At 48.6% G+C, this 11,675-nt stretch overlaps 1 protein-coding gene across 1 annotated transcript in view; it reads left to right on the top strand.

Annotated features, from left to right (window-relative positions):
* Positions 1-3: 3 nt before the first annotated feature.
* The window catches only part of LOC145338604 (uncharacterized), a gene marked incomplete at its 5' end in the record, with an annotated part of 89,153 nt that continues 77,481 nt past the window's right edge, over positions 4-11,675 (top strand). The window contains 5 exons of the mRNA XM_080182977.1: positions 4-174; positions 5,378-5,515; positions 7,136-7,240; positions 7,679-7,729; positions 11,500-11,556. Of these exons, the coding sequence (XP_080039103.1) occupies positions 4-174; positions 5,378-5,515; positions 7,136-7,240; positions 7,679-7,729; positions 11,500-11,556 (522 nt within the window). The remainder of the gene's footprint in view (positions 175-5,377; positions 5,516-7,135; positions 7,241-7,678; positions 7,730-11,499; positions 11,557-11,675) is intronic.

Raw genomic sequence — 11,675 nt, 5'->3', positions numbered from 1 at the left:
CAGTTGGTGGAGTTTACTGACGAGTCGATTCGTGTCAATGATTATACTTTACGTAACTGCCTTTTAAACAAAGATGTGAAGGACCTTCCGGTTTGTCTGATTTCCATCATCGGTGAAGAGAGGAAGGGGAAATCATTCTTACTCAATTACCTCCTCCGCAGACTGAAGAATCTGGTCAGTTGAAAACTGCTCATTAATATCACTGAGTGTTAGAAACACAAATCACTTTTACTTGCTTGTCCCCGCTCACTCTCGTAGTTCTATTGGTACATGAATCTTCACAGCTGCTTTTCGATTCTCCAAACTCTCCCCCCGTCCATTTCCCGTCTGTCTTTGTCTCTCAGGATCTTTAATGCCTGGATGTTTCTCCCTCTACCTCCAAACCCTCCCCCTCCCCCGTTCTCTCCACCTTCAATTTCTCACCCTCCCTCTCCCACCATTTGATTTGATATTGTCCTATGTATTGGGATGCAATGAAAAGTATTGTTTCTTGTGCACTTTCCAGACAAAGCATACTGTTCCTAGAAGAACAGAGGGGAGAAGGAAAGGAGAGGGTGCAGAATGTAGTGTTACAGTCACAGCGAGGGTGTAGAGAAAGATCAGCTTAATGCGAGGTAGGGCCATTCAAAAGTCTGACAGCAGCAGGGAAGAAGCTGTTCTTGAGTCGATCGGTACGGGACCTCAGACTTTTGTACCTTTTCCCCGATGGAAGAAGGTGGAAGAGAGAATGTCCGGGGTGGGGGGTGGGGGGGGGGAGGTGGAGTGGGTTGGGGGTGTTGGGGTGGGGGGTTGGGGGTGTGGTGGGGGAGGGTGGGGGGGGGTGGGGTGGGGGGTTGGGGGTGTGGTGGGGGAGGGTGGGGGGGTGGGGTGGGGGGTTGGGAGTGTGGGGTGGGGTGGGGGGGTTGGGGGTGTGGGGTGGGGTGGTGGGGGTGTGGGGTGGGGTGGTGGGGGTGGGGGGGGTGGGGGGGGTTGGGGGTGTGGGGTGGGTGTGGGGGGGTGGGGTGTGGGGGTGGGGTGGGGTGGGTGGGGGGTGTGGTGGGGGCTGGGGTGGGGGGGGTGGGGATGCGGGTCCTTGATTATGCTGGCTGCTTTTCCCGAGGCAGCGGGACGTGTAGACAGAGTCAATGGATGGGAGGCTGGTTTGTGTGGTGGGATTGGGCTACATTCACCACCCTTTTTCAGTTCCTTGCGGTCTTGGGCAGAGCAGGAGCCCAGACTGAGCTGTGATACAACCAGAAAGAATGCTTTCTATGGGGCATCTGTAAAAGTTGGTGAGAGTCCGTAGCGGACATGCCGAATTTCCTTAGCCTCCTGAGAAAGTAGAGGCATTGGTGGGACTTTCTTAACTATAGTGTCGGGGTGGTGGGGACCAGGACAGGTTGTTGGTGATCTCGACACCTAAAAATGTGAAGCTCTCAACCGTTTCCACCTCATCCCCATTGATGTAAACAGGGGCATGTCCTCCACTACGCTTCCTGAAATTGATGTGGAAAAAGTCCATCTCCAATACCTCACTCTCTCTCCCACCAGTTCCAATCCCCCACCTTTTCCTTCCCTCCATCTCCAATCCCCCACCTTTTCCTTCCCTCCATCTCCAATCCCCCACCTTTTCCTTCCCTCCATCTCCAATCCCCCACCTTTTCCTTCCCTCCATCTCCGATCCCCCACCTTTTCCTTCCCTCCATCTCCAATCCCCCACCTTTTCCTTCCCTCCATCTCCAATCCTTTATCATCTCTCTTTCCATGTCCACTAGTTCTCTCTGTCCCTCTGTCTCTGTCTGTCTGTCTGTCTCTCTCTCTCCATCTTCAATTCCTCACCGTATCTTCCTCACCACCACCACACCTTCAATCTCTCACTCCCTCCCCAAACCGTTAGTCTTTCTTTCTATCCCTCTCCAACCCCTCGATCTTTCTACCCTTTCCTCTCCAAACCCTCGGTGTTTCTCTCCCATAAACTCTAATCCTTCAGTCCCCCTCTCTCTCTCTCTCTCTCTCTCTCTGAATCCTTGGTCTTTCTCATCCTTCCCCAAACCCATGTTTTTTTTGGAATGGCAGAATGATGGAAGATACTGTCGATGCCAGTATGTTTAGTTTAGTGGTACATCGGTAAAACTAAATTAACAAATTACAGTCAGACCATAAAGGCAGCCCCTAAAGGGACAGTGCATCAAAGACAAATCCCAAAGGAAATTACAATTAACATTAAAGGTAAAGATCCCCCCGCCAAGTGCCCATGGTGCGCAATGGGTGTCGAAGGCCCCAATCAAGCTGGCAGACACCACATGCTTCCTGTCTGAGGGCACTGCCCTGTATGTAGCTGCAGCAGAGAGACAGAGTTATGTCAGACAACCCCCTTGCTCTCCCAATTTACACACTTGGCAAGTAAACTAAACTAAACAAATCAAAAAAGCATGCTGCATCAAACAAAAACAATTCACCAAGAAAATGGAAAATTTTAAACTGAAATGTGATCAATGGTGCCAACTGGAGATGGAAGGCCTTAATGGTGCCAGCAGACAGCTGTTCAGGGATACCCAGATGTGAATATAACTGGCGAGAGGAACAGACAGTCAGGCCAGAAGCCCCCTCGCTATTCCCACTTATGGCGTACAAATACACATCACCTATTCAACAATGTCATTGACATTGATGTAATTAAACAGATATTGGAATCAGTTTGAGTTCTAGCAGAGGCACACATCACCCTGACCTCATTACAGCCTTGATCCAAACATGGACAAAAGAGCTGAACTCAGGAGGTAAGGTGAGAGTGACTGCCCTTGATACTAAGGTGGTATTTGATAAAGTGTGGCATCTCAGAATCCTAGTAAACAGGAGTCAGTGGGAAAAATCTTCCACTGGAGCATAATGTGGGAAAATGTGAGTTTCTCCACTTGCGTTTTAAGCATAGAAAAACAGAATATTCTGTAAGTGGAGAAGGTTTCAGAATGCCATGGTATATAGATTAGTATCGGTGTCCTTGCACTTTACTCACAAAAAGATGATATGCGGGTGCAGCATGGAACTGGAAAGGTACATTTTATAGCCTTTAATATATTTTACTTATTGTGGGCGGAGCAGGGGGTGGCGGTGGTGGGTGGTTGGACTATAAAAATCGCAAAGTCTTGCTATAATCATACAGAGCATTGGGGAGATCGCAGCTGGAGCACTGGGTCCAGTTTCAGTCTCCTTATAGAACATAGAACATTACAGCGCAGAACAGGCCCTTCGGCCCACGATGTTGCACCGACCAGTTAAAAAACAATGACCCTCTAACCTAAACCAATCCCTTTCCATCCATAAACCTATCCACAGATCTCTTAAACGCCCCCAAACTAGGCACATTTACAACTGCAGCAGGCAGGGCATTCCAATCCCTCACCACCCTCTGGGTAAAGAACCTACCCCTGACATCCATCCTATAACTACCCCCCCTTAATTCAAGTAGGGATAGACTCGCATTGGAGGCCATTCAGAGAAGATTCACTGGGGATGAAGTGGATTGCAGAGTGGATTGGTCTTCTGAGGAAAAGTTTGAGCAAGTTCAGACCGTAACCCCTTGGAGTTTAGAAGAACAAGAGGTGATCTCATTAAAACATATCTGATTCTGAGAGGTACTGGGGAGCTTGACAGGGTGGATGCTGAGTGGATCCCTTTGTGGGATAAATATTGAATCTAGAATGATGGGGGGGCGCGCAGGGGCTTCGGTTTCAGAATAAGGGGGCCTCCCATTGAAGTCATTAATTTGTGGAAATCCCCCCCTGCCCCAGAGAGTAGGGGGGGCTGGGCTGGTTGATCATATAGAGTCATAGAGATTTACAGTATGGAAACAGGCCCTTCGGCACAACTTGTCCATGCTGCCCTTATTTTTTAAACTCCTAAACTGATCCCAAATGCTGGCATTTGGCCCTTGGTGAGGGTAAGGTCAAGTACGTCTTTCCCTCTTGTTGTTTCCCTGGTCACCTGCTGCAGTCCCAGTCTAGCAGTTTCGGATCCGGCTCGCTCAGTCCGTGGTGGCGTCCGAGCCACCCTTGGACATTGAAGTCCCCAGTCAGAATACATTCTGCACCCTTGTCACCCTCAGTGCTTCCTCCAAGTGGAGTTCAGCCTTGAGGAGTTCTAATTCATTAGCTGAGGAGAGATGTTCTTTGTTAAGCAGTTGGAGGTATCCTCGCCCATGTTTGACCTGGTGCCATGAGGCTTTATGGGGTTTGGGGTCAGTCATTGAGGATTCCCAGGGTACTCCTTCCAGACTGGATACCACAGTGTTGTGAACTTTGCTGGCTCTGTCCTTCCGGTGGGACAGGACAGACCCAGGAATGGTGACAGGGAATATTCTGCAATTTACAATTCTCAGAGTATGACTACCTCAGGTTACTTTTTGACAAGTCTCTGGACCGCTCATAGAATCCTAAAATCCCTACAGTGCAGAACAAGGCACAGTGGGTTAGCACTGCTGCATTGCAGTACGAGGGACCCAGGTTCAATTCTGGCTTGAGGCCACTGTCTGTGTGGAGTCTGCATGTTCTGCTCTTGTCTGCGTGGGTTTCCTCTGGATGCTCCAGACATGTTCAAAGATATGCACGTTAGGTGGATTGGCCATGTTACATTGTCCCTTAGTGTCAGAGGAATTAGTAGGGTAAACATAAGAAGTAGGAGCAGGAGTAGGCCATCTAGCCCTTCGAGCCTGCCCCGCCATTCAATAAGATCATGGCTGATCTGAAGTGGATCAGTTCCATCGCTTTCTTCCCATAACCCTTAATTCCCTTGCCTACCAAAAACCTATCTACCCGCGACTTAAATATATTTAGCGAGATAGCCTCCACCACATCAACGGGCAGAGAATTCCAGAGATTCACCACCCTTTGAGTGAAGAAGTTCCTCCTCAACTCCGTAAACACATGGGACTTTGGGCTAGGGTGTAATTGTTGTTGGTGCAGGATCAATGGGCTGAATGGCCTTCTTCACTGCAGGGATCCAATAATTCCATTATTTCAGTAAGGGATTTTGGGTTACAATTCCAAAATCGCTAAGTTGCTGTTGCTTTGCAATGTCTAACCCTCAATAGAACAAAGAACAAAGAACAACACAGCACGGGAAACAGGCCCTTCAGCCCAACGAGCCCATGCTGCCGTCCCATTGTCTCAGTGACCTATTCATGATTTTAGTCTAGGAGTTGCCAATAAAGGAGTTGTCACTCAAATCGAGGGGGAGATCTTTGACTTCTGCCCCTAAACTAACCTCAGACACTTGGACGCATCCCAAAACTGAGATTATCAGTCTTGGAGATATTCCACTAGCTGGGAGAGAGAACAGGTTCTCGGGAAGAATGCTGTGAACATTGAGCCTACTTTAATCTCCTGTCCAATTCCCTCAGGATTGCAGTGATGAGAGTTGGATGGGAGCAGAAGATGAAGATCTGCAAGGATTCAAATGTAGGCCTGGAACATACAGTACAACCCAAGGGGTTTTTATCTGGAACAAACCCTTCCTGATGGACACAGAGCAGGGAAAGGTAAATGACAGCACGCTCTCTGTAACACTTTCTCACTCTGTACCTTTCCTGATGGACACAGCAGCGGAAGGTAGGTGAGAGCTCGATTCCGTCTCTCTGTGTAACACTCTCTCACTCTGTACCTTTCCTGATGGACACAGCAGCGGAAGGTAGGTGAGAGCTCGATTCCCTCTCTCTGTAACACTCTCTCATTCTGTACCTTTCCTGATGGACACAGAGCAGCGGAAGGTAAATAACAGCACGCTCTCTGTAACACTATCTCACTCTGTACCTTTCCTGATGGACACAGAGCAGGGGAAGGTAGGTGAGAGCTCGATTCCGTCTCTCTGCGTAACACTCTCTCACTCTGTAACTTTCCTGATGGACACAGAGCAGTTGATGATAGACTCTCTGCTCTCTCTCTGTCTCTGTCTCTCTCTTTGTCTGTCTGTCTCCCTATCTCTCGGTCTCTCTTTCTCTCTATCTGTCTCGCTCTCTCTCTCCCTCTCTGCCTCTGTCTCTCTCTCTCTGTCTCTTTTTGTCTCTCTCTCTGTCTCTGTCAGTCTCTCGCACTCTCTCTCTCAATCTATCTATCCCCCTCTCTCTTTCTGTCTCTCTCTGTCTCTCTCTCTCTCACTCTCTGTCTCTCTCTCTCGATCTCTCACTCTATCTATCTCGCTGTCTCTCTCTGTCTCTGTCAGTCTCTCTCTCTCTCTATCTATCTATCTCTGTATCACTCTCTCTGTCTCGCTCTGTCACTCCCCCTGTCTCAGTGTCTCCCCCTCTCTCCCGCCTCCCCCTCTGGTCTGGAGGTGATCTGCTCTTGTTGTTGATGTGTGCAGACTGGTTTGTTGGAGGTTGGAGAGGTTGTTTCTCCAGCTGCTGCTCGCCCAGGTTTCTTTTAGCTGTCTGTCAACCTCCAGAATCTTGTGAGGGTGTTGCCTGTCCGTGCTCAGGTCTGAATAATTCCACATCATGTTGATGGTTTCAGTGGGTGTTCATGAGTTTTAATGGTGGACCCTTTGTATTTGTGTGCTGGATGTCTAGTTTGAGCTTCTAAGATTTTCAAATCTTTTGTTTCACTGATGTGGGTCTACCCCATGTATCTGTCGCTGAGTTTCTCAAGAAATGTAAATCTGGCCTTTTACACATGCTGATGTGTCCTGCTGCTTCTTTAGTTTTCAGTTGTTGAAACTGGAATCATGCAATGTGCCTGTCTCCAGGCAGACTGGTTTCTGTTTGGACTGAGAGCACCCCAGCTTACCTTGTTGTTTGGCCAATTTCTTGGTCAGGCTTTATGTCAGTTGCTGTGCTTGTCTTTCTGCAGTTGATTCCCTTTCAAGGATTCTGTTTTCCTCAAGCAGTCGGAAAGGGACATGGGGAAAGTGTGGGATCAAGGTAAAGAAGTGTTGATCGTGATCAGAGTGCAGGGCAAAGCAGGCTCGAGGACCTCAAATCCTTCTCTTCCTCCGACAAGTGACAGATTAAAAGGACCAGCACAGGATTAATATATTAACGGTCTTTAAAGCTGTGTGCGGATGATGACATGGTGTTGCAATTTTGATGGTGAAGGAAAATCTTTACTTTGTACAACCTGAATGGCTTCAAACTCTTACATTAGTTTTCACTTGTGTTTAACAGATGGCAATCTTCCTGGTGGATACAGAAGGATGCAATAGTTTAGAGAGAGCGAAAAATGTCAGTATCCAACTATCAGCACTCAGCATGTTACTGAGCTCCTACATGGTGAGTGCACCCCTCACGACATTCATAGTCACTGGAGATAATCAGAGAGAGACTCAGGGTAACAGAGCGACTCTCGGGGGTAACGGAGCGACTCTCGGGGGTAACGGAGCGACTCTCGGGGGTAACGGAGCGACTCTCGGGGGTAACAGAGCGACTCTCGGGGGTAACAGAGCGACTCTCGGGGGTGACAGAGTGACTCTCGGGGGTGACAGCGACTCTCGGGGGGAGCAGAGCGACTCTCGGGGGTAACGGAGCGACTCTCGGGGGTAACGGAGCGCCTCTCGGGGGTAACGGAGCGCCTCTCGGGGGTAACGGAGTGACTCTCAGTGCTAAGTGTAATTTTACTTTCTGCTCGAGATTCCCATTTGTGAGACCTTGTGCTAATTAATGATGTTTGCACTTTGTGTTTCCTTCCTCTTCCATTTTGTTGTCTTTCAGATATTTAATATTGCTTCAAAGATTGACCCAACTGATCTGGAATTTTTAGAGGTTGGTTTTTACTTTGTATTGACTGTTGAAAGAATTAATTTTTTGTGATTCCTCTCCCATTTTTGAATAAAAGAATGTTTCTGTCCAGTTCTTCAATACTGGGGGTTTGACTGAACAGGCGACTGGATTCATTTGGAGCCTTCTCATTGAAATAGTTCATTTTCCCACTGCGACAGATCTCATCCCCATGAAGGGCAGCGGGGAAGTCCAGCCTTCATTCCTGGCCTCCTTGACAGTGTGAGAAGGAGAGTTCCAGCTTCATTCCTGGTGTCTGTACTGAGTTAGTTCAAATTCTCCCAGAGTGAGACTGATTGTCACTCCCACACAGAGCAGGAGATCCCGTCTACCCAGTGAGCTGGGCCAGTCCTGGACATTACCAGAGTTGATTCAGGTCACATAAATGACCTGAGGGCAGGGTTTAAACACACACTAAAGGCTACTGGTGAATTTTATTAATGAATAGCCATTGTCAAAATGCCTCTGTCAGCTGAATGCTAGACTTACTGTCCTGCTCAAATCCCTGGACTGAGACTTCCAGGAACAGTCTCCCCACAGGCTCTTCTGGAAAGACAGGACAATAGATATCCCTCTGTGGAATAAGGGCCATTCCCTTGACAGTCGGTCACACTGGGTTGACAGTCAGTATGTGCACAACCCAGACTGAACATAGAACACTGCAGCACAAACAGGCCCTTCGGCCCACAGGTTGCGCCGATCACATCTACACCTACCAAGCCATAGAACTATCTGTAACTCCCAATGCCATCAAATCCCATATACTCATCCAGAAGTCTTTTAAAAGACCCCAGCGAGTTCACCTCTACCACCACCGACGGCAGCCGATTCCACTCACTGACCACCCTCTGACTGAAAAACTTATCCCTGACATCTCCTCTGTACCTACTCCCCAGCACCTTCAACCTGTGTCGTCTCGTAGTGACCATTTCAGCCCTGGGAAATAGCCTCAGAGAATCCATCCTATCTATTCCTCTCAACATTTTATAAACCTCTATCAGGTCACCTCTCAACCTTCGTCTCTCCAGGGAGAAGAGACTGCGCTCCCTCAACCTATCTTCATAAGGCATGCCTCCCAATCCAGGCAACATCCTTGTAAATCTCCTCTGCACCCTCTCAATAGCTTCCACATCCTTCCTGTAGTGAGGCGACCAGAACTGTGCACAGTACTCCAAGTGGGGTCTGACAAGGGTCCTATAAAGTTGCAGCATTACCTCACAACTCCTAAACTCAATCCCTCGATTAATGAAGGCCAGTACACCTCCTTGGCCACATCCTCCACCTGCGAGGCCGATTTAAGAGTCCTATGGACCCGGACCTCAAGATCGTTCTGCTTTTCAACCCAGCTAAGACTCCTACCCTTGATATTGTACTCCTGCACCTCATTGGACCTGCCAGAATGGACCACTACACATTTATCTGCGTTGAAGTCCCCACTTCTCCGCCCAGTCTTGCATCCTATCTATGTCACGCTGCAACTTCTGACATCCCTCCAGACTATCCACAACACCACCAACCTTCATGTCATCGGTGAACTTACTAACCCATCCCTCCACTTTCTCATCCAGGTCATTTCTGAAAATGACAAACAGCAAGGTTCCTAGAACAGATCCCTGGGGCACTCCACTGGTGACCGACCTCCATGCAGAAAAAGACCCATCCACAACCACTCTCTGCCTTCTTCAGGCAAGCCAGTTCTGGGTCCACAAGGCCAAAGCCCCTTGGATCCCATGCCCTCTCGCCTTCTCAAGAAGTCTTGCATGGGGGACTTATCAATCGCCTTGTGCTGAAGTCCATGTAAACCACATCCACCGCTCTTCCTTTGTCAATGTGTTCAGTCACATTTTCAAAGAACTCAACTAGGCTCGTAAGGCACGACCTGCCCTTGACAAAGCCGTGCTGACTATTCCTGATCATTCTAAACTTCTCTAAATGCTCATAAATCTTGTCCCTCAGAATCCTGTCCATCAACTTAGCGACCACTGAGGTCAGACTCACCGGTCGGTAATTTCCTGGGCTATCCCTGTTCCCTTTCTTGAAAATAGGAACCACATCCGCAATCCTCCAATCCTCTGGAACCTCTCCCGTCTCCATCGATGGTGCAAAGATCATCGCCAGGGCTCTGCAATCACTTCCCTCGCCTCCCACAATAACCTGGGGTACATCCCATCTGGTCCCGGCGACTTATCTATCTTGATAGAATTTAAAAGTTGCAACACATCCTCTTTCTTAACATCCACATACTCAATCTTTTCAGTCTGCCGCAAACCTGTAGTACAACCTCCCAGATCAGTTTCCACCGTGAATACTGAGGCAAAGTACTCATTAAACACCTCTGCCATTTCTTCCGGTTCCACACGGACTTTTCCCCCTTCACCTTTTATAGGTCCTATCCCTTCTCTTCTCATCCTTTTACTCTTCACATATTTGTAGAATGCCTTCGGATTCTCCTTAATTTTACCCGCCAAGGCCTTCTCAAGTCCCCTTCTGGCTCTCCTAATTTCCTTTTTAAGCTCCTTTCTACAAGCCTTATATTCCTCTGATCCTTAACATCTCCTAGCTCCCTGAACCTTTTATACGCCTTTCTTTTCTTCCTGACTAGGTTCACCTCAACCTTCGTGCACCATGGCTTCCACGAGCTACCAAAACCCCCTTGTCTCATCGAACGTTGTTGTGCAGAGCTCCAGACAAACATTCCTTGAAAATCCACCACCTTCCTTCAGTACTTTTCCTCAAGAACACCTCCTTCCAGTTTACTCGTCCAATTAACTGCCTGATGTCTTCATATTCCCCCTTACTCCAGACAAACACCTTCCTAGCCTGCCTGATCCTATCTCTTTCCAATGGTATCATGAAGGAGGTAGAATTATGATCGCCATCCCCGAGATGCTCTCCCACCGAGAGATCCGTCACCTGTCCTGGTTCATTAGCCAGCACCAGGTCAAGTACAGCCTCTCCTCTCGTAGGCTTGTCCACGTACTGTGTCAGGAAACCCTCCTGAACACACCTAACAAACTCCTCTCCATCCAAACCCCTTACCCTAGGGATATTTCAGTCGATGTTTGGGAAATTGAAGTCTCCCATCACGACAACTCTGTTATTACTACATCTCTCTAGGATCTGTTTCCCTATCTGCACCTCAACTTCCCTGTCACTATTGGGCGGCCTATAGAAAACGCCCAGCAAAGTTATCAACCCTTTGCTGTTCCTAACTTCCACCCACAGCGACTCCGTAGACAGTCCCTCCACAGCATCCGCCTTCTCTGGAGCCATGACTCTGTCCCTGATCAACAGTGCCACTCCACCACCTCTTTTGCCTCCCTCCCTGTCCTTCCTGAAACATCTGAATCCTGGCATCTGAAGTACCCAGTCCTGTCCCTGAGACATCCAAGTCTCTTTAATGGCCACCACATCACATTCTCAAGCAGCAATCCATACCCTAAGCTCATCTACTTTGTTCACTACACTCCTGGCGTTAAGATAGACACACTTCAGACCCTCGGTCTGGGCACTTCCCTTCTCCATTACCCGTCTAACCTCTCTCTCATACTGTCTACAGCCCTTCTCCACCTGGGAGCTAACCTCCTTACTCTCAGTCTCCTCATCTCTATTCCCTCCCACCAACCTTTCTCGCTTAAAGCCCCCCCCAGGAGGCCTGAAGCATGAGATCGTTGAGGTTTACGGGGTGAATGGAGACACAGTGAGAAAACCTTGCCACAGGGGCGATTGACATCTTCTTTCTGCTTTTATTCCAGGTGTTTCTGGATGTGGCCGAAAAAGTTGGAGAAGTTGTGAACTTGGGCCCCATTCAGGTATTGGATCCTCCATCGTCTCATGCTCATTGAACTGTTAGGGAGAGAGTGGGAGGGGGAGACAGATAAAAACAGGAACCTTGCATTTCTATAACACCTTTCACAGTCTCAGCACATTC

The sequence above is a fragment of the Carcharhinus amblyrhynchos genome, unplaced genomic scaffold, assembly GCF_965287045.1.
Source record: "Carcharhinus amblyrhynchos unplaced genomic scaffold, sCarAmb.v2.hapA chromosome_105, whole genome shotgun sequence".
NCBI lineage: Eukaryota > Metazoa > Chordata > Chondrichthyes > Carcharhiniformes > Carcharhinidae > Carcharhinus > Carcharhinus amblyrhynchos.
The sequence above is the reverse complement of the archived record's forward strand: the minus strand, read 5'-3'. Positions and strand labels throughout refer to the sequence as shown.